The sequence below is a fragment of the Calypte anna genome, chromosome 5 (genome assembly GCF_003957555.1).
Source record: "Calypte anna isolate BGI_N300 chromosome 5, bCalAnn1_v1.p, whole genome shotgun sequence".
NCBI lineage: Eukaryota > Metazoa > Chordata > Aves > Apodiformes > Trochilidae > Calypte > Calypte anna.
In genome coordinates this window covers 16,545,613-16,571,068 of record NC_044250.1, presented here as the reverse complement: position 1 = coordinate 16,571,068, position 25,456 = coordinate 16,545,613, and the positions used below count along the sequence as shown (strand labels likewise).

General features: G+C 37.9%; 1 protein-coding gene across 8 annotated transcripts in view; it reads left to right on the top strand.

Moving 5' to 3' along the window:
- PPP6R3 (protein phosphatase 6 regulatory subunit 3) overlaps positions 1 to 22,449 on the top strand; it is a 52,751-nt gene extending 30,302 nt beyond the window's left edge. For 7 of the 8 annotated variants that reach the window (XM_030451497.1, XM_030451493.1, XM_030451498.1 and 4 more), the window contains 10 exons: positions 1,070 to 1,156; positions 4,403 to 4,500; positions 6,570 to 6,624; positions 7,683 to 7,813; positions 9,356 to 9,474; positions 10,891 to 11,044; positions 12,411 to 12,517; positions 13,243 to 13,393; positions 15,313 to 15,435; positions 18,946 to 22,449. In XM_030451497.1, the coding sequence (XP_030307357.1) occupies positions 1,070 to 1,156; positions 4,403 to 4,500; positions 6,570 to 6,624; positions 7,683 to 7,813; positions 9,356 to 9,474; positions 10,891 to 11,044; positions 12,411 to 12,517; positions 13,243 to 13,393; positions 15,313 to 15,435; positions 18,946 to 18,997 (1,077 nt within the window). In that variant the 3' untranslated portion in view covers positions 18,998 to 22,449. The remainder of the gene's footprint in view (positions 1 to 1,069; positions 1,157 to 4,402; positions 4,501 to 6,569; positions 6,625 to 7,682; positions 7,814 to 9,355; positions 9,475 to 10,890; positions 11,045 to 12,410; positions 12,518 to 13,242; positions 13,394 to 15,312; positions 15,436 to 18,945) is intronic. The other variant, XM_030451494.1, reaches the window with a different exon arrangement.
- The last annotated feature ends 3,007 nt before the right edge of the window (positions 22,450 to 25,456 follow it).

Below are 25,456 nucleotides of genomic sequence, written 5' to 3'. Positions count from 1 at the left end.
CATTAAATTTGCTGTTCCAGCATAATATTGCAACCAGATCATAATGCTAACATTGTATGTGTGGTAATAGAGGCAATAGGAAATTAATCTAAACTGTGCAGCACGTGGACAGACCAAATAAGGTACAGATGGTATTTTATCCATGAGCCTAGGAATGCTAAGAGGTTCATAGTGATTGTAGAATAATATTTTCCTCTTGTTAGAAACTGGTTCTTGCTCAAGGCCAAGAGAAGAATCATCTAATGAGGCAGAATTCATAGATAAAATGACATTTATTTAATGTGTGGTAATTAGCTTTTTAGATATGGAGTTATTTACTGCGATGTACTTGCTGTAATGACAGTAAAACCTCATTTAAAACATATTTCCAAACTCTGCAGTATTCAGTTGAATAGAAATACAAAGCAATAAAATGAATTCTTGTATCTGGAAAATACCTTGCCTTGGAATTTCTAAAGTTTTTTCTTCTGCTTGCACAATCAGCCCTTATGAGCTTTGAATTAGCATTTAGTTCAAAGATAAAGAGTAAAGGACAGGACAGGGTGATGTAGGAGGTATTAAAAGACACATCTCATAGATAACTCAGCTTTTTTTTACTGGTTTTTAAGTTGTTTGTTACATGGGTATATCCTGAAAGCACAGCCTCACCATATTTCTTCCCACTCATACTGTCCCCAAATATCCATGCTTTTTTTTTCTGTGCTTTGGTTTCTGTAGACCTGTCATCTCCATTTATAAAGCTGGGCAATTTGGTGTATCTGAGTGCTGAAGCTCTTTTAAGTTGATGAAAACATCCAGATTTCAAACAGCAGCTTCTCAGAACTAACGTTAAATACATCTGAAAAATTGTACACCTGATTTAAAGTGCAAATTTTCAGTGTCTCCAGAACGTACCTTGCTTAATTTTCTGTGGATTAGCCCTGTTGCTGCTGGGTAGATAAGTAGATATTTGCTTGCTTCAGAGTTTTCCTGTCCTAAAGAAGCTGTTGAGCAGAATCTAGGCATGGGTAGTGTGAGTACACTCCAGTGGCTGTCATATACTATGCAAATGACTGAATTCTTTGTATAGGTTACCACCTGCCACATCCATTCTTCCAGTGATGATGAAATTGACTTTAAAGAAACTGGCTTCTCCCAGGATTCTTCTTTGCAGCAGGTGAGTTGAAATCTTTAATGAGCTTTTTCTGTGAAATTAAAACATTTTTCAAAAGCCATGGAATTTGTATTTCTGTCACAAACAAATATAAATCTATAAAGTTTAAAATAAAACTTAGATGTGTGTGCAATGCACACAATAGCTCTAGCAAATCCAGAGGTGTTTTTTAACACATTACTATATCTTGATGTGTCTTCAACCTTCTAGTCTGTGAACATGCTCTCTATGCAGTTCTCTGCATATATTATAGTTGTATTATAATATATAATGATATAATGTAGCAAAACTATATATAGTTGTATAAGTTAACTACAGCTCTGACTAGATGTAGAAGTTTGAAATGGTGTTTTCCAATTTTATGTTTGTTTTGCTGATTTTTTTTAAATTGTTGATCCTTATTTTGATGAGAAATCAAAGATTGGCTGTTTGTCATTTGTTGTCAGTTTCTTGTGAAATATCAAATACTGCAGCTGTCACCACAATATAAATTAAGAATGAAGTATGCTTCTGTGCCAGGTTGTGTTTAGCAGATCAGATGTTTTTAACTTTATAGACCCTTGATACCTGGCAAGTATACATAGCCAAATATTCCTAAATTAAATTTCCAATGAGCTTAATTACTTTCTTTTAAAATTCGGTAAATGTTTTCAAGTACTCATTTGTGTTTCAAAGATAAATAATTACCATTTGATTTGAAAAGTAATAATAATTTGAGAATGCCCAGGGTATTTTGAGATGAATTTGACTGATTGACTTAAGTCAAAGCAGTGTCCACCTCAAAGTTTTAATGCTTTCATAGCTGACTAATTAATAATGATACAGTATTCAACATGGGTATGGTATTAGTATTTTTGCAGTGAGTGATTATGGAGAACATTGGTGCTATTTTGATAAATAATGACAGCATTTCTGTAATCTTAGTTCTTTCACTGGTGGTGAGAAGTGGGAGCTATGCAGCACAAGACTGCTGGTAGTTCCCTTACACAGAACATGTTACTTATTTGGGCTATTAACCACAATCCTCAAGCTCACATTGTAGCTACAGTTTGGATTACAAGTACTTGCTTATCAAGTTTGAGTAAGAATGTGCTGCATTTTTAATGTGATTCAGCAATTTTGTGCATGTGAGGTGTACCTGAATACAAACTTGATAAGATGGGTGCTGTCTATAGCAGCTCTAATGGGAAAGCAGGATCTGCAGCTATCTGTGCACTTTCCATGCATCCCCCTAGTGACCTGCTGTACCTACACAGTCCCAGCATTTCCAGGTATTTAATCTGGAAAAATGCTGATGGTCCAGTACTGTTTCTTTCAAGTTTGTCATTTTCTTAATCTTTTCCCCCCTCCTAAGCTAAGCTGATAAAGTATACACTCTGAAGTGGTCCTGTAAGGAAAGCATGATACTATACAAGATAAATTACTGATGAGAAATGCCTTGAAATCACTTAAAGCACTCTCCACCTTCTCAAATTGATTCATAAAGATGTCTGGCTTCAGCTAGAGTAGTACCCTATTCTAGATCAGTAGCTAAAGGAGGAAACTGGATGTAAATTTGCAAAATTTAAGTAGACTCATTAGAGATTGAATAAGGCAGGAAAATACCAAGGAACCTGTTCATCTTTGGTTTATTTTTTGTAAAATTAACTTCCTGTGCAGAATTACATTTGCCATGACTTCTTTCTTCTGGCATGTAAGTCTAGTTGGATGGTATTTTCTTCAGAACACTTATTGTATAGATTCCTGAATATATAAGTTCCTGAATAACACCTCAAAACTGTCATTTTTGGAAAAGTGGCCAGTCACCTAGTTTTGGGTTGTAAGGTTTCTCACGCCAGTAAGCATTTAATGTACTGTCTTTCTGTGGCTCTGGGAATTTTTACTTTTGGAAAGCTTTGTTGCTCTGTTCTGTGCCAGGATACTAAAAATGTATTGGAGAGCAGGATAGAGCTGTCTGGGGTCTCAAATACTCTAGCAGCTTATAATTGCATTTTATGTACTTGTACATAAGATTTTACACTAGTTCCCAAACTTACTGATGTTATAAACCTCATTGCACTCTTTCTGGCTGCCCTGGAGAGTGGTGTTCTTAATGCTTGCACCTTTTGTAAAACAGAATAAATATGTTAAACTACTCAGGGTTTTTTTTTTTCCCCATGCATGTAATTCACCAGTGTCTTTCAGTCACATGCACTTAATGTCCATAACAGTGAAAATACCTTCCAGGAAAGGAGAGTTCAGTAACCATTGTAGAGCAAAATAATTGTTTTATAGAGAAGATTGTTATTTTCTACCCATGTAACATATGAACTGTGTTAGTATCAAATCCTGAAACTTATCAGAACTATGAGATTTTAAAATTTACAGTGAAAATGTTAAAGTTCTTGCTTTGGCTTGGCTTAAGTGGCCCTACCAGTCATGAGGGTTTTTCAGACCCACTCCCAGCCCTCATACTTTCTTGCTCCATGCTTCATCCTGCAGCGTTCATTCTGTCCTAATCCAAACTCTTTTGACCATTCTTCTTTCTTTCAGTATTTGCTTTGTTCAGCTTTACCACCACCCTCAAAGGTTTTGTCTGTATATTGTGTCCATGTAGTTATCAGGGCAAGAAACCAAAACAGTTGATGTGACAGCTGTTTTTCTTAGAATATCTTGGCACTGGCTGACTTTACACATGGAAATAACACTACTGTAAGTCCCTAGAGAATGGTTGAGAATTTAATTACAGTCCTGGGAAGTAAGGGACAAAAACTATTGTTATGGATAGGAAAGAATGCCCATGTGTACCACCATGTGGGCTGAGTCAGTGACAGTGCACTGAGCTGTAAAATGTGGTTTCTTTTTCTAGCTGTTGAGTAAGTACTGCAGGTGTGTGTGCCTGAGACATCTCTAGTGGTAGCTCCATGCTTTAGAATCTGTATATAATGTACTTTTCTGGTTCCTGCAACTCATAACTTAGTGATATTTTGGACAAAGCTTTTTCTTACCTCTAATATAGTGTGTTGTTTCATTCTTTCCTTGGGGTGCACTTGGAAAGGTGCTGCTTAACAGATGGTTAAATAGAGATTCAGTTTTCTTATTGAGCTGCTATTAGACTGGCTTTCAAGTCAGTAGGTAGGTGTGTAGTTTTCCTATCCTTTATGTTTAGATTAGAGATACTTTTTTATTTCTTTGGAGCAAAATGGGCAATTAGGATTTAGAGTAATATTAGAATCATTATATCACTGTCATTGGTCCTGGGGTTGCCAGGCCTTTTCTGATTATCAGATGCAACAAATGACGTCCAATTTTATTGACCAGTTTGGCTTCAACGATGAGAAGTTTGCTGATCAAGATGACATTGGCAAGTGAGTATAACATTATACTGCTTTTGACTGTAGTTTCTTAACGTGTGTTTGGCTGTTTTTGCTGATACTGGTACAAGCCTTTACTTAGGAGGCAGCTGCAAATCAGTCCTCTGTCCTTCTGTACCATGTGCATGCACTGATGAACAGCTTTAGAGAACAGTTTACAGAGGAAAGCAAGAGTTTATCATCCTTTTCTACTGTCCTGGTTATACCAACATGAGAACACACTGCTTGTTACTAAATAATTATAACTGTTTTTGAAGGCTATGTCTGGCCAATGACATGGAATCTGTGGAAGCATTTCTCTTTTTCTGTGCCTCAGTGGTTTGGGGGTTTTTGTTTGGTTTTTGTTTTGTTTGTGTTTTGGTTGGTTGGGTTTTTTTTTTTACCTTTTTTCCCCCCCTCACTGGGCTGTGTCTATGTACCAGACCAGATTAATAGATCTTAAGTTTTACTGGAAGAGATGACAGGAACCACACTTCTGTGTGTGTACTTTTCTGTAGCACACAATAGGGAAGGGTATCAGAAATCTACCTTTGTTTTCAGGGTTAAGGCTGTTGAAGCTCATGTCTGTCACTAGGGTATGTCATGAAGAAATTGGAACAGTCTTGGTCGGGTAGAAAAAAAGCACAAAACACAACAACAACAAAGAATCCAAAGCCACAACCAAAACACTCCAACTCAATATTCAGCAAGAACCCCCATTCTTTCCCATTATGGCATCAGTTTTTCTTAGGAAAGAAGAAAGAGATCTGTTTTTGAGTGATCTTGATTTCTGTAAGAATTCCTGGCTTGGGGTGCAAGAACATGGAGATAAGAATAAAAAGCAATATTTGAAGATGGTTTCTAAAAGGATAAAATATCTCTGTGCTCATGTTTAAGTGATAGCTGCCTGAAGTGCCATCAGGGAAGTATTGCTGCCTTTTTACACCACCTGATCTGCTGAGATTTTAGATGAAGATATGATGGGAGAAGGAAGCAACTTGGGATATTCCAAGTATTGCTGGGATTTCCACTATGTTAGAAATAAGTGGAATTTGACAAGGACAGTTAGAATTCCATTAAGATCATGCATTTGGTAGTATATGGTCTTGGCAGATCTCTTGAGATTTGTGATAGGCACACTGATGTACTTATGAATTGAATTAAGCTTTAGATAAAGTTACATTAAAATTTTATTTTGTAAAAAAATCAAGTGCTTAAATTACCTGCTTAATATTCTGCAGTAATTCAGATAGCAGCTTGCAGAGCAATTCTGTGACACTTAAAAACTTCATTCCTTTAGACCATTTGCCTTGTTTTATACTTAGAAATGCAATGAGGATCAGAGGATGAATTGTACATGCTCTGCTGAATGCACTGCAGTATGGGTTAGAGAAGAGTATATTAACTTCTGAAAATCTGTCAGTATTTTCTGTCTTCTCCTCCTTTGTTTCTTTTTACTTGCCCCAGAGATTATGCTTAATCTAAGACAGGTTTCACTAAAGTATTTACAAACTGTTTGATAGCTTACTATATGAATGTAAGTAAAGCCTAACATTTTGTTTTCAGTTTGGAAAGAAAATTTCAGTGATTGGTTAAAAAAAAATATTTTTTTTCTTTGGGAAACAGAAGTTGCTTCTACAGTTTTAACTTTGTCTTCCTGTTGAAAAAGTCCTTTTATAGAGTGGTGAAATCTGTTAGAAAGTTTAAGAACTGCTAATACAGATGTTTGGAGGATTTCCAACTGTATTATGGTAGAATAATCAGAAAAGACATTCTTCAGGCCTACTTTTTATTTCAGTGCATAACAGGATGGTTTTTGAGATCTGCATCTATCATTTCAACTACACTCTCTTAGGCTTGTTGCAACTTCAGAGCAATACAGGGTAGAGATGATGTTGTTTTCTGCTTTTGTTTAAAGTATTCAAGAAAAAAATGGCATGAATGCCAGGCCTCCTCAATGTGAAATTTGATTGTTTTGCGTTGGAGACTACTTTGTCTCTGATCTTTCACTTTTAGAGGAACACAATGTCTTCATCTTCTAATGCAACATCTTGTTTTATTGCATACATCTGCTTTTTTTATAGTGTTTCTTTTGATCGGGTCTCAGACATCAACTTTACCCTCAATACGAATGAAAGTGTAAGTATGTGTTCCTGTACTGTCAGGAAATCACTGTCCTTTGAACTTTGATGTAACCTCAGAGTTTTGGTGGTGATTGTTACATTTGCTCCTTTGATGTGTAATCCTTGGAAAATAACTACCTTAGCTTGTTCCCCTCTCATGAGATTGTCGAATTGGAAGACACTGTTGTTCTTTGACATCAGTATTAAACAGAATTACTTCTTGTTTGTGTGGCCAGATTCAAGAACAGGTTTTGATCTGATTTGTGCATATTTCACAGCTGTGGTTTATGGACAGGTGCTAGTTCAGTTTTCTAGTGAGATTGTGTCAACAGGAAGGTAAAGACAGAGACTTTAACCCTAGATATTTTTTTGTCAGTTGAACTGAAATTAACACCACTACAGTAAATAAAGCTGGGGACATCGTGCTGAAAAGAAACTCCATGGAGAAAGCCCTTGGAGTCCTGCTGGACAGTAAACTTACTCTTCAGTGGTGCCTAGTAGTAGGACAAGGAATAATGGGTTTAAGATAGGACATAGGAAGTTCTACCTCGACAGGAGGAGAAGCTTCTTTACTGTGAGAGTGAGGGAGCCCTGGCCCAGGCTGCCCAGAGAGGCTCTGGAGTCTCCTCTTCTGTGGACTTTCCAAACCCCCCTGAATGTGTTCTGTGTGACTGCCCTGCGTGACCCTGCTCTGGCAGGGGGTTGGACTGGATGATCTCCAGAGGTCCCTTCCAACCCCTGACATTGTATGATTCTGTAATGCTGCTTGGTGACCTGGTTATATGAAAAACTCTTCAATGTCTTTCCTGTAGGCTGTTCTTAAGTGATGCAAACTCTCAGCTGTGCTTTGGTGGTCCACTCAACTTGTTAGTAGCTGAGTAAAACAGGCACCACTGAATGTTTTCTTGATAAGCTTTAAATTGTTCAGGTTGTTTTTCTGCTCATTTTAGAGAAATTTGGTTTTTGCCCACTGGCTTAAGATCCTCTTCAGAATAGTCATATATCCAAAATGTTTAGTAATTAAAGTAGAATGATAAATCATAAGCATATATTTTATACTTTTGCTGTATTTAGGGCAACATAGCCTTGTTTGAGGCATGCTGTAAGGAACGGATACAGCAGTTTGATGATGGTGGTTCTGATGAAGAAGACATTTGGGAAGAAAAACATGTTACATTTGCACCAGAGTCCCAGAGGCGTTCCAGGTAAGAAATCTGGTTTTCATCCAAGCAGCAGTACAGTGATCCCTCAGTGCTGAGCCTGTCTTCTGGTTCAGGCTGGTAGCACAAGCTGTTCAGCATAACTCACTGTTCCCATTTTGTGGAGAAATAGGTAGAGGGATGGTTCTGGTGTCTGTCTTACAGCTGTAATCTGCAGAAGACAGGAACAGCTGTGCTCCCTATTCAGCTCTTCCTGTACTTCAGCTTCTAAAGTTGGTTTTTTTTTCCCCTTGCTGCTTATTCTTTCTCTCTCACTTGAAACTTGTTATGGTTTAGCAATTTGGGCAGACCAAAAACCAGAGGACAGAATTGCTTTCTATTACCCCTAAATTAAAATTGGAACAGGTTTACTAGAACAGGGGAAAGGCAGTAAAACAGGGGATAAGGAAAAAATATACAAATATATATAGAACCTGATCTGGATGCCTGCAGGGGTAGGAGCCTGAGGATCCCCTTGGGGCAGGGCCAACTCAGGAGGGGGCTCCAGGGCTGTTCCCAGCACCCAATGGGTGTGGGTCCTAAAGAGGAGGTGGCAACTGATGGCAAAGGAGTGCAGAAGAAAAGCAGGAAAACAACAAGGGTTAGGCCTTGGGTCCTTTTGCCTTCGCCTGTAAGAGCACAGGCAGGAAATGGAAGGGAATACTGACCCTTCTTTGATCTGTCAGGGTCCTAAGATCCTCTTCTTCAGTTCCTCATACTCAGACTTAGTTCCTCCACCCAAACTATGACACCTGTTCAGCCCTTCTTGCCTTGGCCAAGGTAGTACAGCTCCACACGTCTGTAAATGGAGAGCATTTAGACTCCCAAGGCTGCACAGAGTCCCTTGATATCTTCTGAATTCTGTCCTCCCACAAACCTGATCTCTTCCTCCCTTGCAAACTTCAAAATGCATATTGCTAATCTGATGATGTGGTTACTTAATTTGATGTGTTTCAGGGGCATCCTTCTCACAGTCCCTTGTTTTTTGCTTTAGTTGCTTTCATCAGGAAGGGTTGAGATGCCCACAAAGTTTAATATATATATATATATATATATATATATATAATTAAAGAGGGAATACAGTTGGGGAGATTTTAAGAAAGATTTGATGTTAGATTTTTTAAATTAATCAAGTTACATCTTCTTAAATTAGTGTTGAAGAGTTTTGTATTTCAGCTTTTCTGTTTGGGGCTGTCTGTGAAGGCAGCAAACAGACCAGCAATCTAGGTACACAGACCTGATGCCTTACTTACCTTTTTTGTATGGCAGGAGTAAAACCAATTTGTGGACCAGTAGTTGCAAATGGGGTAGAAAAGAGAGCCTTCTTACATGATAAGGCAAAAAAAAACTTAAACCTTGTGGTTTTTTGTTTGGTTTTTTTTTTAGCAAGAAATGTGGGGCATGCTAATAACTAACAGATTATTCCTCAGTTAATCTCTCTGAAATTATAGCTGTTGTAATTCTCTTTTTGCCTCAAAGTCTCAAGAATTCTAGCATGCCCAGGGTCTGATACTAAACACAGAATGTAAACTCTCTTTGTATTTTAAGTTCGGGCAGTACGGACAGTGAAGAAAGTACAGACTCTGAAGAAGAGGATGGAACAAAACAAGATTTATTTGAAACACACACCAGTACAGAGGACAAAATGGAAGTAGACTTAAGTGAACGTATGTAGCTCTTCTCCCAGCTGCTTATTATAGTAAAGATTCCTATGTCTAGAAGTTTTACATCATAGAAGTTTTCCTTGTTTACTGTTTCTATTCAGCTGACTCAATAGAATAGTCTTTCCCACTCTAAAGACTGCTTGCAACAGAGCTTACAAATGTTGGGAACTTTAAATTCCTTATGTGTCTTGAGTAAAGTTACTTAGTCACTCAAAAATTCATGTTTCTGCTCTTCAAGAGGAGAAATCAGAAAGGAAAGGATGAACTGTAGTCATTTATATACATATTGAATGCCTGCAAAACTAATAGGTTGTTAATCTCCAAACCTAAAATATAGTAATTTTTACAGAAAGCTTTTCAGACCAGCTTTTCATCCAACAATGCTCTATTAAAAGGCATCTTATAGAAACCAACTGGATTTGTTTTGGTCTGGTTTCATGTGCGAATGAAGGACACACACATCAGTAGACTCTTCTGTGGAAACTTAACTGATGTAATTGGTTTAACAGTTTTCACATTCAAGTCCTAGTAACCTGAACTGGTTTTAATTAAACTGGCAGTAGGTAAAAAAGCCCTGTGTTTGTCTAGACTGTAAGGAATGAAATGAAAATGGAAGGATAAGTTAAGGGTTTTCTTTTCTTTTGTCAGATTGGTGTCGTTGGCATCTGTGTGTCAAACAAGTTTTGATCCATGTGGGTCTCCTCCCATATCTGCCTGGGTTGGAATTTCTAATTGCTAGTCAGAGCTTCCTTTTCAGCCTGTTTTTTTGTATGTAAGTGTTAATGAAAAACATGTTTCCCTTGGGTAGGTGAAGTATTTAAAATTGACCTATCCTAAACTAGGTGCTGTTAAGTCACAGTTGCTCCAAAATTTAAAATCCCAATAAGTATTTTGAGTTGTAGAAACTCAAAACTTTTCTGAAACTTAGCAGTGGTGTTTAGTGCATGAGAAATTATTTAGTGTTGGCCCATTCCTACTTTGCATACTCATTTTCTCTGTTCAAGAAAATGGGCACAGGAAACTGAAAGAGATTAAAACTCTTTTTGTTTTTTTTTTTTTAATTACAGAAATTAATTTTGAAAAATTAAAACGTTTGTTAGTTTAAAGAATGAGGTGGGATTATACTTGATCTAGAATGATTTATTGGTTTTGTTTTTCAGATAAACTGTAACCCTTTTTAGCAAAATATTGAGTTACTGTTTCCAAATTCTCCCTTATCAGTAGAATTGCACCATCAGGGAATGCATTCATTTTTCAACAGTATGTAGAGGATTCTTCTGCATGTGCTTTAAAGTCTAGTCACAAATTTTGCTGCTCTTTTTGCAATGTACATACAGAGACTCTGTGTTAGGCATGTGTGCACTCATACTCTTTATTAAAACTTGTTCTTAATGAAGTTTTTGATTGGTTTCTTTTCAGCACCAAACTGGTCAGCTAACTTTGATGTACCCATGGAGACTGCACATGGTACCAGCCTGGATTCTGTTGGGTCTGATGTGTGGAATACAGAAGAACCTATGCCAGCAAAAGAAACTGGCTGGGCCTCCTTTTCAGAGTTTCCATCCTCTTTGAGGTGAGTGTGTTAGTGATTCAGGACAGGTTCTTCAGTATTAACTGCAATGGTTTGGTTTCCTTGGGATGCTCATCTCTACCAGAGCCTGCACTGGTACATGTTCTGCTGTCAGACAAGGTGTGCAGTGTCCAAAGGGCCCTCTGTGTTACAACAGTAGTCTTTTTATGAACTACCTCATAGCAGGCTTTTGTAGGATTAGTGGATCCTGGTTTCTCACTGTTTTAGAGGGTTTTTGAAGAATGTTTGGATTCTTTAAAACAGGTCTCTGACCAGAATTTGGTCTTCTGTTGTTGTGCCTCTTTTTGTGTAGGCTGAACCCAGTGAAGGGTTGAGCTTGAACTCTGAAACATAAGTTGTAAAATGTGTATGATGATTCTGTTTTATTGATATTATAAAAGAAATAGGTTTGGGTTTTTTTGTTTGGATTGTAAATACCTTATCATATAGGTATAAAGTTTGAGTTGCCAAATACTGTCAGTAAAGAACTAGTTCCTTCTCCAGTCAGAAGACTCCTCATGTCATACATGTGGCTCTCAGTTGTGTATCTGGGCATTAAATAGCATTGGGTATACAACATAAAAGTGTATTGTTTACGGTTGAGGCAGGTAAGTTAATACAGCTTCAGAAAATCATAAAATCAAAGTAGTTTGAGAGTTGGAGAGGAGCTTAAAGATCATCTAATTCCTACCCCCCCTGCCATGGGCAGGGACACATTCCACTAGACCAAGTTTCTCAATGCCCTGTCTAGCCTGGCCCTTAACACTTCCAGGAAGAGGCATCCACAGCTTCTCTGGGTTGTGAAAAAATGAAAATGAAGACTTGGAGTTGCCACATCAGTGGCTAGAGAAGACATTCTGTAAATTGTAAGAAGTGTTTCCTGTGGCCAAATCTTGTCTTTTGAGTTCCCTTAGAGTGAAAAACTTGAAGCCATACTGATGTGTGATTAAGGAGTACAGGAGCTTCATGAGGACTGTGTTTGCAGTCTCCAAAGAGAACCATCTTTCATGTGGAAAAAAGTCAGTTAAAATATATATAAAGTCAGTTAAAAATATTTGTAACATTATAAGGAGCCAGTGATACTTGTAATGCCTTATTTACTAGGGATATGTCCCATACTACTTGTAATCAAACCACAAAAAAACAAGTAAATATAACCCTACCACCAAATATGTACTAGGTTTTGATGGATTTTGCATTACTAACCTTCAGTGTGTCTTCCCAAGACTCCTCCTAACAAACTTAATGACAATAAGTTTCAGTGGAGTTCTAGGCCTCATAGCCTTGATATAGAGCTAGTAAAGGTATAAGAACCTTTTCTTTTGATACTCAGTGAAGCTTCTAAAGCTTTTTTACGTTTTATTTGAAGCTCAAAAGATTCCCTAAGAAGCAATTCTCCTGTGGAAATGGAAACAAACACTGCCCCAGATGACCCATTGAATACAAATGTAACTGCTATTGCAACACAACTAGAGAGTAAGTATATCCTGCATTCAGAAATACAAACATTGGTTTTAGGAGTAGTTCCTGAGAAAGATTTTCCTGAACTTTAAAACTTAGGTTTCCAGAGACCTTTCATTTGCCCCTGCTGCTATTCTGCTGGGTAATGAAAATGCCTTGTCAAAGAATTTCTGAGCTATTTGCAGTAGTCCCCCTTGCTGTGCCTGCACTAATTCTTTCTTCTACATATATGAACTGGTTAAAGGCCTAAAATGTGTTAAGTAGCTTTTTGTGTAGATTATTACCAGGCAGAACAACAACTGCAGATGAGGTGTCCAGGGAGATTGGTCTTCCCAAGGCTTGGATCTGCTTGGAACCTTACTGTCATATTTGTACTCTGTGGGCTTACACAAGGAATTTGTCTGTACAGAAACATAATCACTATAATCTGGCTGAAGTCCTGTACAGGCAAAGCTGTTGCAGTAAACACTGTCTATCAAAATAATTAAGTGGCTTGCAAAATGAAAAATAGTTATGGAATGTGACTTTTCCTTAAGCCAGCTGTAGGAAGTACCCATGTTCTCTCCATAGGTATGTGCATAGTGGGGGTAGCTTTCTGCTTTCTGGTGATTTTTCTCTGTAAGGAAGAATTCAAGAATTGCACAAAACTTCAAGTAGATTGTTGCTGATATTGGCTCCTTTGCTTGCTGATGGAATAGACACATAAGCAGCCATGTACTAAATTGCTTCTGTATCTCTAGCTCCAGGAAGTGTTGCTATGGAGGCAAGCTCAGATGGAGAGGATGATGCAGAAAATGCAGACAAGGTAACTGAAACAGTAATGAATGGCAGCATGAAGGAGACACTGAGCCTTACTGTAGATGCTAAAACTGAGACAGCTGTGTTCAAAAGGTGAGAAAACCTCCTTATTGTCTTCCCATTCCTGTAAAGCAAACACTGTTGATGGAACACTGTGGGTCATCAGAGTTCTTTGGAGGTGTTCATTCTTGAGGCTTTAACTAGAAACCTTCTTCCAAAGTAATTATTTTGAAATTTTGCATTGTTACTACAACATATAACTTAGCTTTATCAAGCCTCAGTTTTAGTGGAAGATTGTTAGTGAAATACTGACTCTAACTTCTGATTTTTTTGATTCTAATGTACATAATTGTACCTAGAATATACACAATTCTTTTAATATACAGTTAATTTCACTGTAAAGCTAGGCTTTTTAAATTTTGCACAGAAATGTTAGGTTTGTGTTAGAATTCCATCCCTCTGATGCAGGATATGGAACACCAGTTAAAGGCACTGCTTTTGAGAGTTAACTCATCAGACATGAGGGGTGATCACTGTTGGTGATGGTGTCAGATCTATTCTGGACTCCAAGTGGCACATAGAATTCTAGAATAACCAGAACAAACTCCTTAATTTTTGCATTTTCTGATACAGTATGTTCAGAAATACCTGTCTTGCAGTCTGGCTATAGTCCATATTGTGTATATCAACATTTTGATCCTTTTATGGAGAAAAAGGTTTGTCTGTCTGAGGTCTCACCTAAGATCTTGTGATCTCAGATTTAATGATCAAGTGGTTTTTATTTAGTATCAAATCTTTATTTAGGGAAACAGAAGCTGCAAACAGTCTGACCTACAAATACAGTTTTGCCTTTAGTAATTGAAGCTTCTGTATCATGTCCCCCTGGCCCCAACTTTGAGAAATCAAATCTACTGCTAGCATTTTGATATGGAACCCTTTCTTCTTTTATAATAATTTCCTAGCATCTGCCAGTATTCTAGCTTTAAATATTGAAAGCAGTTTGTCCATATGTCTTGAAAGTTGCTTAGAAAAATCCCACTCCATTTCAGTGGAAGAAATTCCAAGTGTTAGTCTTTACATTGTCCTTCTTTCAAATGTGTTTTACTTTGTACCTTTAGTGCTAATATATTCATTTTCAGTGGTTCAGGGATTGAAGTGTATTCACTGAAATGTAATGGATCCACTGAAAAGAGAATTGTAAGAATAGGATGAAAAATTGACAGGGAGGAGTGGCTTTAAAGTGTTCCTAATTTCTTGCAGAAATAGATTCGTTGCCACAGAGATTGATGTTTATGTTAGTTCAGAGCTACATGATAACTATCTCTTGCATGTATATGGTGAAATACGTACTTTAATACATTTATAATGGTGTGGTTGAGTTAAGAGGCAAAAAAAAACTTTGATTAGAGACAAAACACAGTTATTTGCCACTTTCTAGTCTGGTTTTGTCTTTTGAGTGGAAGTTCATGAAACAGATTGGTCTGCAGCCTTAGTACCACATAATGCATACATTGAATTTCACTGTGGATTTTTAGGGAGTTTTTTAATGATGGCAATGAGTTAATGATTCTGCTAACGTGTTTCTTGGACAGACTGTTCATGCCAGTTTCTGAGGGAATCTTGAATTTTTTTTATACTCTCTTCCTTCTATTTTTGCATACTTCTGGCTTCAGAGTGTTGAAATCCTATTGGTATGTATAGTAAAGGATTATGACTGTGATTGTTTCCACTTCAGGTATCACACACATTCCTTATTTCCTTTCTGATCCTGTTTGTAATCACTGTATTTCCTGTCCTTTTATCCAGTCAAGTTTTAATGGAAGTGAACACTGGTTCATTATTAGGTGTTTGTAAAACCTAGACCCATGTGCTTGATCTCCATGTTGCAATCATAACTTAAAATCCATTTGCATGTGAAATATGGACCATCTCCCAGCTTCTTCCTGTGGCCTGACATTTCCCTGTAAGTGAGCTTAACAACTAAAAACTTCTTTCCTTTTTTTTTTTTTAAGTGAGGAAGGAAAATTGTCTACCTCGCAGGATGCTTCTTGTAAATATGTAGTAGAAGAGAATGCAGAGGTTGCAGAAGAGGCTTCTTCAGCTCTGCAGCCTACTCACAGCAGTCCAGAACAGAGGTAACTGCATTCAAGGATGCCTTCAGTCCTATAAATAGCAGTTTACATGTTTTCTAATAGGACTGACAAAGAGATGAATAAATTGTTAGAGTTTAGCTCGATCTAAACATGTAATTGCACTAAAATTCTGACAAATGCTGTTTTCTATTGATTCTAGGACTCTTGAGTTGTTAAGAATTTTTATTTGCCTTATATTATTTGTCTTGCAGGGTATTATTAATATTCCCATTATGCTTTGTGATATGTAACCAAGTTAGAATAGTGAATTGATGTATTTATGAAAATTATTATTTAAAAGTATAGTAGGGGAATATGTTTGACTTTGCCCTGAAAATTCACTGAAGTCTGCCATTTTTTCATTCTGTGTTCTCTACTGCAGAACAGTTTGAGGGGAGTCCACTGGTGCAGCTGTATGGAAAGGAAATGGGGCCTTAAGTCATGCTTGTTTGTACATCTGTCATTATTTGCACCCTTATCTTCATTAGGTGTTAATCTGAAAACTTGTTGATTTGGAAGAAATTTTTCAAAGTACATAGATAATATGTTTGAAATAAAAGTTGCCTGAAATAGGGAGTAGCCTGGATTGCTCAGCATGCTTATTGGAGAAGAGAAAAAATGACATTTTTCTTTGGCAGCTTGATTGCTAGTACAGTCTTGGAGAACAGTAATTCAAGATGCAATTCTCAGGGGTCCACCATCAAATAGAAATCTGGTTTTGCATAAATTTGTTTCTCTTAAATGGTCAGGTACACAAAAAAAGGCATTGAACATTATTTCTCATTTCATTTCCTGTCAAAGTCTGTGTTTGGAGGGTTTTTTGCCCCTAAAGTTACAATGATGCATAAACATAGTCAATAAAACTTGGCTCTGCTATGGCTTCACCAAAATCAAATGCATGTGGGGTGGCATCAGCCACTAAATGTTAGAATTGCTTAATGCATGTGTTATCTGAGCTACTTTATAGATCTTTAGTCAGAGCAGGGTTCAACTTGATCTTGAAAGCCCAAAACAATGAAGAGCTTGAAGTAGATGAGAAGAATTTCTGCCCTTGAAGTCTATTCAGTGAAGACCTTGCTTCAAAGTTAATATCTAGGCAAGTTTTTACTGCTTTCCAGGAGAACTAGAGGTTTGTTGAACATCAGGCTTGATTCTTGGTGTACAGGCAGAGGATGGTCTGTGCTGCCATTTCCTGGTTTAATGTAATGTTCAGGGATGCCCAGAGGAACTGTGCTGTCTCAGAACCTTTGTAAAAGGAAAACCTAAAAGTTTGTTTACTAAGCCCTGAGTAACCAACAGAGTCTGCTTCTCTTCGTGCAGAGCAGGACGTGGGGTGTCTGAGCAGTGCATGCTGCCTTATTAGAGAGCTGAAGGGAGAGAGGACTTTGTTTAATTAAAAGCAAAAACTCCAGGAGTCAGTTCTGCATTGCACTATTATTTTGAAAATCAGAATGCAGAATATGTATACACACACACAGAAAAAGATTTTTTAGTATTTAACTAGTTGTTACAGTGTTTTAAAGGTGTGTTTCTTGACTGTAATAGGTTTTAAATTATTATTAGAGAAATGTATTTTTCATACAAATCTTGTGAAAGTAATCATCATTTTTAAGACTTTGTGGATGCTATATTAATAGCGTAACTTCCTAGCGAAGACAAAACTGGAATGCTTTTGTAACCAAAGATTCAGAGTATAGCTCTGTATACAATACAGAACTCTGACTGTTCTGATTATACTGAATGCAGACTAAGAAGGATGCAAACAAAATTAAGATTCTGGCTTTTGGAATTGTTTATGGGCTAATGTTTTACCTCTGTGGTACCAAGTTACACTAGAGCAGTGTCACCTTTTCCTGTAAGCCAGAACTTTCTGCTCTGCATAAATTGAAGCAAAGAGTTGATTCTAAGCAGAAAATAAAACAACCCTGTATGACTTGCTAAAGCATGAGGCACAGAAACATGTTTTTCTCAAGACAGTATTTGTAATGTTGATAAGCATTAAATTTTAGGCAAGGAGCCTTTGAGTACTGAGCCTTTTGAGTAAAGATGCTCCTCTAAACCAACAGAGGGCTCTCAGACCTAGCAGTTGGTTGGTTTGGTTTTGAGGTGTGGGAAATCTCCAGGAATTCCTTTTATTGATTCCAGCTGGCTTCAGCAGAGATCAGTGCTTTCTCTAAAGGTGGCTGTCACAGCAGATCCTCATATATGTGCAGTATAAATACAAAGATAATTGTGCTTCTGGGGCTCCATGCATGTATGACCAGTGGGAGGAGTCCCCTAGGTAGGTCTTTGGCTGGTAGTCAGCAGTAGTAATCTCTGCTAGGAGCCCTGTTCTGTCATGGACTTCTTAACCAGTTCAGAAGCAACTGCTCTGCAGGCTGTCAGATTTGCTGTCCATGCAGCACTTCAGTTTCTTACCCTCTGGTTTTCCCTAAAAAAGTGTTTGCATTTGTCCTGAGTGCGGTCTGTCTTTTGTCTAATGTGTACATATTTTTTTTAAGAAATATCTTTCGAGCTTAGCAGCCAAAGACTTAGCTAGGGGACTCCTCCTGGTCATGTGCATGTAGAGCACGGACCCAAGAGTGGCTTCTCTGTGATGTACACCATCAGAGAACAAGAGTTACAGGTAACTTTTCTCATGTAGTTCCAAGTGGTATTTATATTCTTTAAGGGATTCTCTAAATACATATGGAGTTTACTTACACTGAATTGAAATAGAGATTTTTTTTTTTGCCTTTATTTCTTAATATTTTCTTAGTATTGCAATTCTTAATATATTTAGTCCTAATAGTTAACATCTGATAAAGTGAAAATTAAAATTTGATCATATATTCACAGCTGATTTAATCAATTTATACTAGGCCAGAGTAATTGAGCCCACGTGTACACAACTTTTCTGGCTATGTATACTGCTATTGTTTTAATTTCTGTAGGTTTTCTCATTCTCCTCCATACTTCCTGAACTTTTTATACTAATAGACTGACATTCAAAGTATTTGTGAAATGGCAATTTGAAGATGAGATCAGTAACTGAAGCAGTTGTTTTAAGACACTGTTCTTTTTCCTGTTGTGTCTTAGCTGCTTACTAAGCTGTGCAACCTTAAATACTTCTGGTATCACATTTTGCCTCATAGGCTAAAATTGGGGAAAGTATCCAAAAAATGCTTTGTATTAGTGATTCTTTTGGAGTGATATTGTGTCTCTGCAATATATTGTGTCACTTAATAGCTTGGTTAATAAAGATCAAATGCTCCTCAGTTGAAGTGCTGTGCTTAAATAGCCAATAAGGACTCCAGAATTGCTGGAGTTCAGAAAATAAATGGGACCAGCATGTTGTTTTCTCACTTCAACTCAAGGGTCATGCTAGGCATGATCTGGGCTTGTTAGATTTTTGGGGTGGTTGGTGGTTTTGGGGGGTTTTTTGTTTGTTTGTTTGGGTTTTTTGCATCTACCAAGATTTGGTTTGGATGCTTCTTGTTCCTTGGATACTTACATTTCTTTTTGGCCTCCTAGGACTGATCAACACACCCATTTAGGAGAGGCATCTGTTAATGGCCCTGTATGATGTGTGATGTCCACTACCTTGGCTGAAGAAATGAACTGATATCCAGGTGTTTGAGTATTTCTTGAGGATTTCATCTAGACCTTGTTGAAGCCAATCACTGCTGCACTAATTTTGCAAGGGATCAGGACCAGCAACATTTATATTCTAGATTTTAAGACATTGTACAGAAATTCATAAGTGTAAAAATATTGCACATTGAGAAATACCAATAATTTTTGCGTATGTTTATATTGTATTGTTCTAAATAATGGGTGGCCTGTGAAATAAGATCATGCTGCCCATGTAATGATGACAGTAGTGTTACTATAGTTAAAATGGCTGTAAGAATAGTTTTATAAAAAGTGAATACACAAATCTAATGTATTTGAAACATAACTATTTGATGATTAGTGTGACCAAAGTATTTAGCAGTTTTCATACATTTTTCACCTTGTAAAAAGAAAAGAAAAAAATGAATTCATGAAACTGAAATGCCCTATAAATGTTATTTTGGTTGTTTTAGCTTACAAAAGTGATTTAAATAAGATTTTCTGGTGTTCAGCATTTTACAACAGGTTTTTAATTGGTAATTGTTTTCTGTATTGTTTAAAACAGATCAAAACGTAAGTCTATTGGTAGAGATTTTAAGTATTTATTGCTACACATTAGTTGACAATTTGGTGTTACTGTAAAGCCATATGTTCTGTTAAGTCTTGTTTGCTTGAAACAATACCTTACAGGTAAAACACTAGAATATTTGAAGTGCACATGGCTTGTTGTGTTTAAGTGATTCACTTGCCTTTTAACCCATTCACCAAGATTTAGTTTGATACCAAGCATTATACAATAGAACCTTTCAGAACAATCTGCATATTTGAAAGGCTATAATCCTTTTAGACAAGTCAAGTAAATTAAATGCCTGTGCTGCTAATGTAATGGCAGTACATGCATTTAAAAAGTATATAGTGTTTTTAATACAAATTTTGGCAGCAGAGCATGTTAATTGTTACTTTCACTGTACTGATCTGTGTGAGGCTTTTTTTATTTGTATGTTCTAAACCAGTTATTCCACAGCTGGTTTGTGTGTATATATATAGTGATTATAGAAACTAATACTGTGTAATTTATAATTTTCTATGTCAGTGTAAAATTCCTACAGCCTTCTCAAACGGAAGCAATATTCTGTATATTGCCACATTGTCTGGTGAAAGGGTTAAAGTAGTTCACCTCCTTCATTTTTAGATGCAAATCCATTTTTTTTCCTGCAATACTTAACTTTCATTTATTTTTACATCATTTATTTTCCTGACCAGTATTTAAAACCAAAAGGATACTCTAAACAATGGAAAATGATTTATTTTAGGTGTCCCAAGCAATGTGCCTAAACATTACCTTGCATACAGAAATAAAATAAAAAACAAAACCAACATAACCCCCCACATATATAGAGAGAATGGCATTGCCCTTATTGCTTCCTCTTATGTTTTCTGCAGCAGCTCAGTGATAATCATCAATGCAAATTGTTACAAACTCATCAATTGTGTGAAAATGGAAGGAAGAAACATGGTATCAGAGGTGGAATTGGCAGCTATCATGGTTTAACCCCTGCTGCCAACTGAGGCACATGCAGCTGCTTCTTCACTTGTGGTCTCCCCCCTCCTGTGAGATGGGGAAGAGAATCAGAAGAAAAACTCAGTGTCCTGAGGCAGTTTAATAGAGCAAAAAAGAAAGATAATAATAATAGAATATACAAAACAAGTGATGCAGAGCACAATTGCCCAACAAGTTCCAGAGCAGTGATCCAGAACAGCCACCTTCACATATACAGAGCATGACATGGCATGGTGTGGAATCTCCCTTTGGTCAGTTTGGGTCAGCTGTCCTGGTTCTGCTTCCTCCCTCCTGGCAAAGCAGAGGAACCTGAAAAGGCCTTGATTCATCATAAGCATTGCTGAGCAATAACTAAGGTACCAGTTTATTACCAACATTCTTGTACTAAATCCAAAATGCAGCCCTATTCCAGCTGTTGGGAGGAAAATTATCACTGTCCTGCTTGAAACCAGGACAGCAATTACAGTTGTACTTCAATTTGTACTTCATAAATGATGGAATCCAGTCAGTTCCAAAGTGGTTTCTTCTTCCTTCTTCAATTCAGAATTACTTCAAGATCAGCTTGACCAAAAATGTTTTATATATTAGCTTTAAAGTTGGTAGCTGTCCATTTATTACTTTGTGATCTCTTATTGAACAAGCAGTTTTGGAGCAAAACCACTCATTTCAACCCATAAACTGCAATCCCAGTAGAGTTACCAAACAGAGGAGAGCAGTGTGTTGGCTGAGGTAAGTTTGTTGCTTGTAAGGAAGAAAAGCTTTATCCTTTCCAGTGGGGCCATTTGTCCCTTTCTGAAAAGTTGAGTGAGGTAGTTATGAAAAGTCAGAGATACTGGCAGCAAATAAACTGAAGCTGTGTTTCAGCCCTGTTCCCTGCACTTCAGCAAAGTCTTCTCGTGTGTTGTCCTTCCTCTGGTTAATGAACTGCCCTGTCAGTCCACTATCCAGTCCCCTGAGCTTAAGTTGGAAGAGGGAGAGGGAGTATTTTGTCCTCCTTGCCTCTGTTCCTGGTAGGTAATCCCAGCTGAGTGAAGGTGTTGGAAGTGTGGTGAGCAGAGTTAACTCTGCAGTGTAGTTTGGCTTCTAAATAAAAGGTTTAATAGAGTAAAACTGGGTAGGTGTATACCTAATGCCAGTTCCAGTTATCTTATGGGTTCTTCCTTACTATTGCATTTATTGTTAGTTTTAACACCTTGTATGAGAGGTGAGGATTTAACCTAAATTTGATGCAGTGTGAGGTTGGTCTGAAAAAGGTGTGGGGTGCTAGTTTTAGCTATCAACTATATTAAATTGTGCAAGGAACACTGAACTTGAAGGCAAAGCTTTGGATGAGTGTCTTTGTGGGGTGCACAGGTGTGTTTACACAGCCTCTTGTGGACCTTTTACTATCTTTTACTCATAATGCTTCCTACAAAGGCTTGAACATACACAAGAGCTCTTCCCAATGGCTGTTACCCAGTCTGTTTAATCAACTCTGACTTGCATGCAGTGGAATTTATGAGTCTTTATTAAAAGATATTTAATGCACTTATGAGATGGACTGAAGTCTTAATACCCTTGTACAGATTTGACTTCCAGCCCTGTGTTTAGCAGCGGCTGGGATGAAATAAGCTTGTTTTTCATGGCTCATATTAAACATATGCATTGCCATGTTTCACAAAGCTCTTTGGAATGGCTGGAGGCTCAGTCAGTCAGAACTGAGACATAGTGGTGACACTTGATATCAAAGGGCAATGAATTTAACCCTCAGGACCTCTCTGGTAAAGAATTTTTGCTCAAGCAAACGTGTTGCAAAAGTGACTAGAAGAGCAATATATGCAAATAACTCATTGCCTCTTCAGACCTGGCTCTCTTATCTGGCAGAGTAGATGAACCATACCTTCCTGACCAGTTAAACCATTATTTTAAGTGTAAGCCTTGTACTAGATTTTATAGCAGGATTATTCTATTTAAGTAAAAGTGTAAGCTGTCATTGTGACTTCTTAATAATAATAATTAAGCAAGCATTCCCTGTTCAGTGAGGTGACAGGTAGTGACCGAGAAGACCCCAGGATAGTTGAAACCAACTTTTTGTATCATAAATACAACCCAGTGTGACCATGCTCTTGAGTGAAACCTGCCTTCTTGCTTTTGGTAAGCCTGTATCTACCTCTTGAAAACGGTGAGTTCTGTGTGTCATCTGCATCCTTCTGTGGAAACTTCTTTGGGACATTCATTCGTAGTGTGAAACCCACTGAGGAGTAACAAAAGACTTACGAAGGAAATGGAATCAGGTTGTTAGTCTTGTTCATTATCAACTTCTCTTCCTGTTTAAGTTCTCTTTAATTTCCATGGAGATTGTTGTGTTTTCTGATACACATCTTAAACATTTATATCAGGAAGTATTTATTGTATATAACTGATTATTAATATACCTAAGTAGTCACTTCTGACTGTCTCAGAATAAATAGTGCTTTTCCTCCGGTGTAGTTTAAGTGCTTGAAGTTTCATTATAGAAATGTCTGTGGTGTTTCTCAAACCAGGATGGGAAATGGAGTTTAATTCAGCAGCAACAGCCCTTTTTTGTTAAGTTTTTACCTTCTGTCTTTCAGTATCTGCATTTTAGTTCCTAACAGGTAAGGATTTGGCATCTTTCTTTTCCATTATTGTTTGAATATGTAAGGTTACAGCATGGGGGAAGACTTAGGCAATAAAACTAAAATAAAAATACTCAACATAAAACCAAAAGCATCTTCCTGCCTGCTTGAGCTAGAACAGTTCATGGAACTTTTTGGACTTGCCCAGACCTGGCTTAGCTTGGAGTTCAGATTGTTCCAAGCCTGTGGTTTATTCTGTGCTTAGTTTTTCTAATGAAAGATAGGAAATGCTGGAAGATCTTTACTGGGTTTTATATCAGACAGTGGCACAAGGTAGGGAAGTGATGGCAGTGCTGAGGCTGCACTTGGAGTACTGTGTTCAGTTCACTATAAAAAAGCCATGAGAGTCGTTAGGTGTTGGAATGGGCTTCCCAGGGTGGAATCACCATCCCTGGAAGTATTTAAAAACCATGTAAATAAGGCACTTCAGGTTTTCTTGGTTGACAGCTGGACTTGGTGATCATAGAGGTCTTTTCCAACCACGATGGATCTGTGAGATGGTTACAAGAAGTATACTGGCTCTGTATCAACTCAGCTGACCTTGCTTTTCTTGTTCTACAGAACACCTTTCCTGTTATATCCTTACAGGGGCACTTGTTAATGCTGATTTTGTTCCAAAGGGTGGTTCCTCTGTGGTCACTGCTAGAGCACCATTCTGCTGTGTTCTTTCACATGGGAAGGGTTCTGCTGTGGAGGGAATAGTGGAATACTGATCAGCAGCATTCAGATGAAAGAAGGTGTAGTAACCAGGAACTGTGAGATGCTAGCAGGAATATGAAGTTCTGTTCTTTTTCTTTGTACACCCTTCAGAAAGGGTGAAGTATGCAGTATTAATTTTTTTTTAATGAAGTTGTGGGGTTTTTTGGGTTTTATGCTGGTACTGTGCATGTCTAGTTTGAAGTATTCCAAGTGAAAGTCTCTGACCTTGGGAAGTGGTGGGTAGCTTCTTGATAAGTAGATTGTTTGAAGCATGTTATTTACATGATTCATACAGAACCCATATCAATTGCTTTGTCCAGGCACTCAGTAAAATCTTCAGCTAAGCTGCAGAACACATCTGCATGCTCACACATCAGTGGGAAGGATACCTGAACACCGCCAGCTACAGCGTGGTGCATTTCCTCAAGGCACTGAAGTGTAGGGTTCTAGGAATAAGAAAGAGGGACTTGTGCCTATCATACAGCCCATTGTGAAGCACTTCATTAAATGTTTTTCAGTTCCTGTCTGCATGTGTAGACACTGTCAGTGGTCTCTGAGCACCCTGAGTGTGATGTTAAGGGAGAAGGAACCAGTGCCCATGTCAAAAGACAGGTCAGCATGAGTGATGGAAGGGGGTGTTTGCTGAGTGTACCTTGGGGTGGAGAGGATGAACTGAAGGGAGGATGCAGATGGCTAATATCTAATATCTTTAGCCTTAGGCACTAAGGAAAACAGTAAAACAATTAAACTTCCTGTGAACTTACTTCATTCATTACTCAAAGACCCTCCCTTAGGCTGGAAGGAGCCCCAGCTCACAGAAGCTCCCTGAGCATGCTTAGTGGAAAGCAGCAGCAGCAGCATCACTGTAACTGGCAGAACTACTTAACCAGTCATGTAGGTGGATGATACTGGTATACTTGGAGGTAAGGCAATTTTGCAGTATTTTGGTGTGTAAAAGCAGCTCAGTGTTAGGGGGTAGGTGCTTGGTGGATTTGCCATCTAGGACCCCTTCCTGTGCAGAGCTGGGGTAAAGATACCCCCTGACTGTGTGCACATTGGGTCATTGCAACCAGGTAAATGGAGCCTGTCTGGGCGTGATTATTAGTGATTTTGGTGATTATTAGGAGGCAGCTGTAGAGCCTTGCCTGGGTCACCTGAACAGTTCAACACTTGGGACAAGTGGTCTGGCCTCCAGATTACACCAACCCCCTTGGCTGGGAATTCCTGACAAGTCTCCGTGCAATGCCTGACAAGAGGATGATATCCCTAACAGCATTTGGGTGATAAACTGACTTAGCAACAATGTTGGGGAAGGCAGGAGAAACTTAAAAAACAAACCTACAGAATGCCTAGAAACTTCTTGCTTATTAATCAGATGAGCAGTAAGTACAGAGAAAATTTGTGTTGCATTCTTTGCCATTGAACAGCAGGTACAAAGGTAGCAATATACTCGATTTCCTGCTCTAGCAGGTTGACTTGCTTCTTACTGCTCTAATAATCTGTAATATCACCAGTAAGTGATAACTTTGTAGGG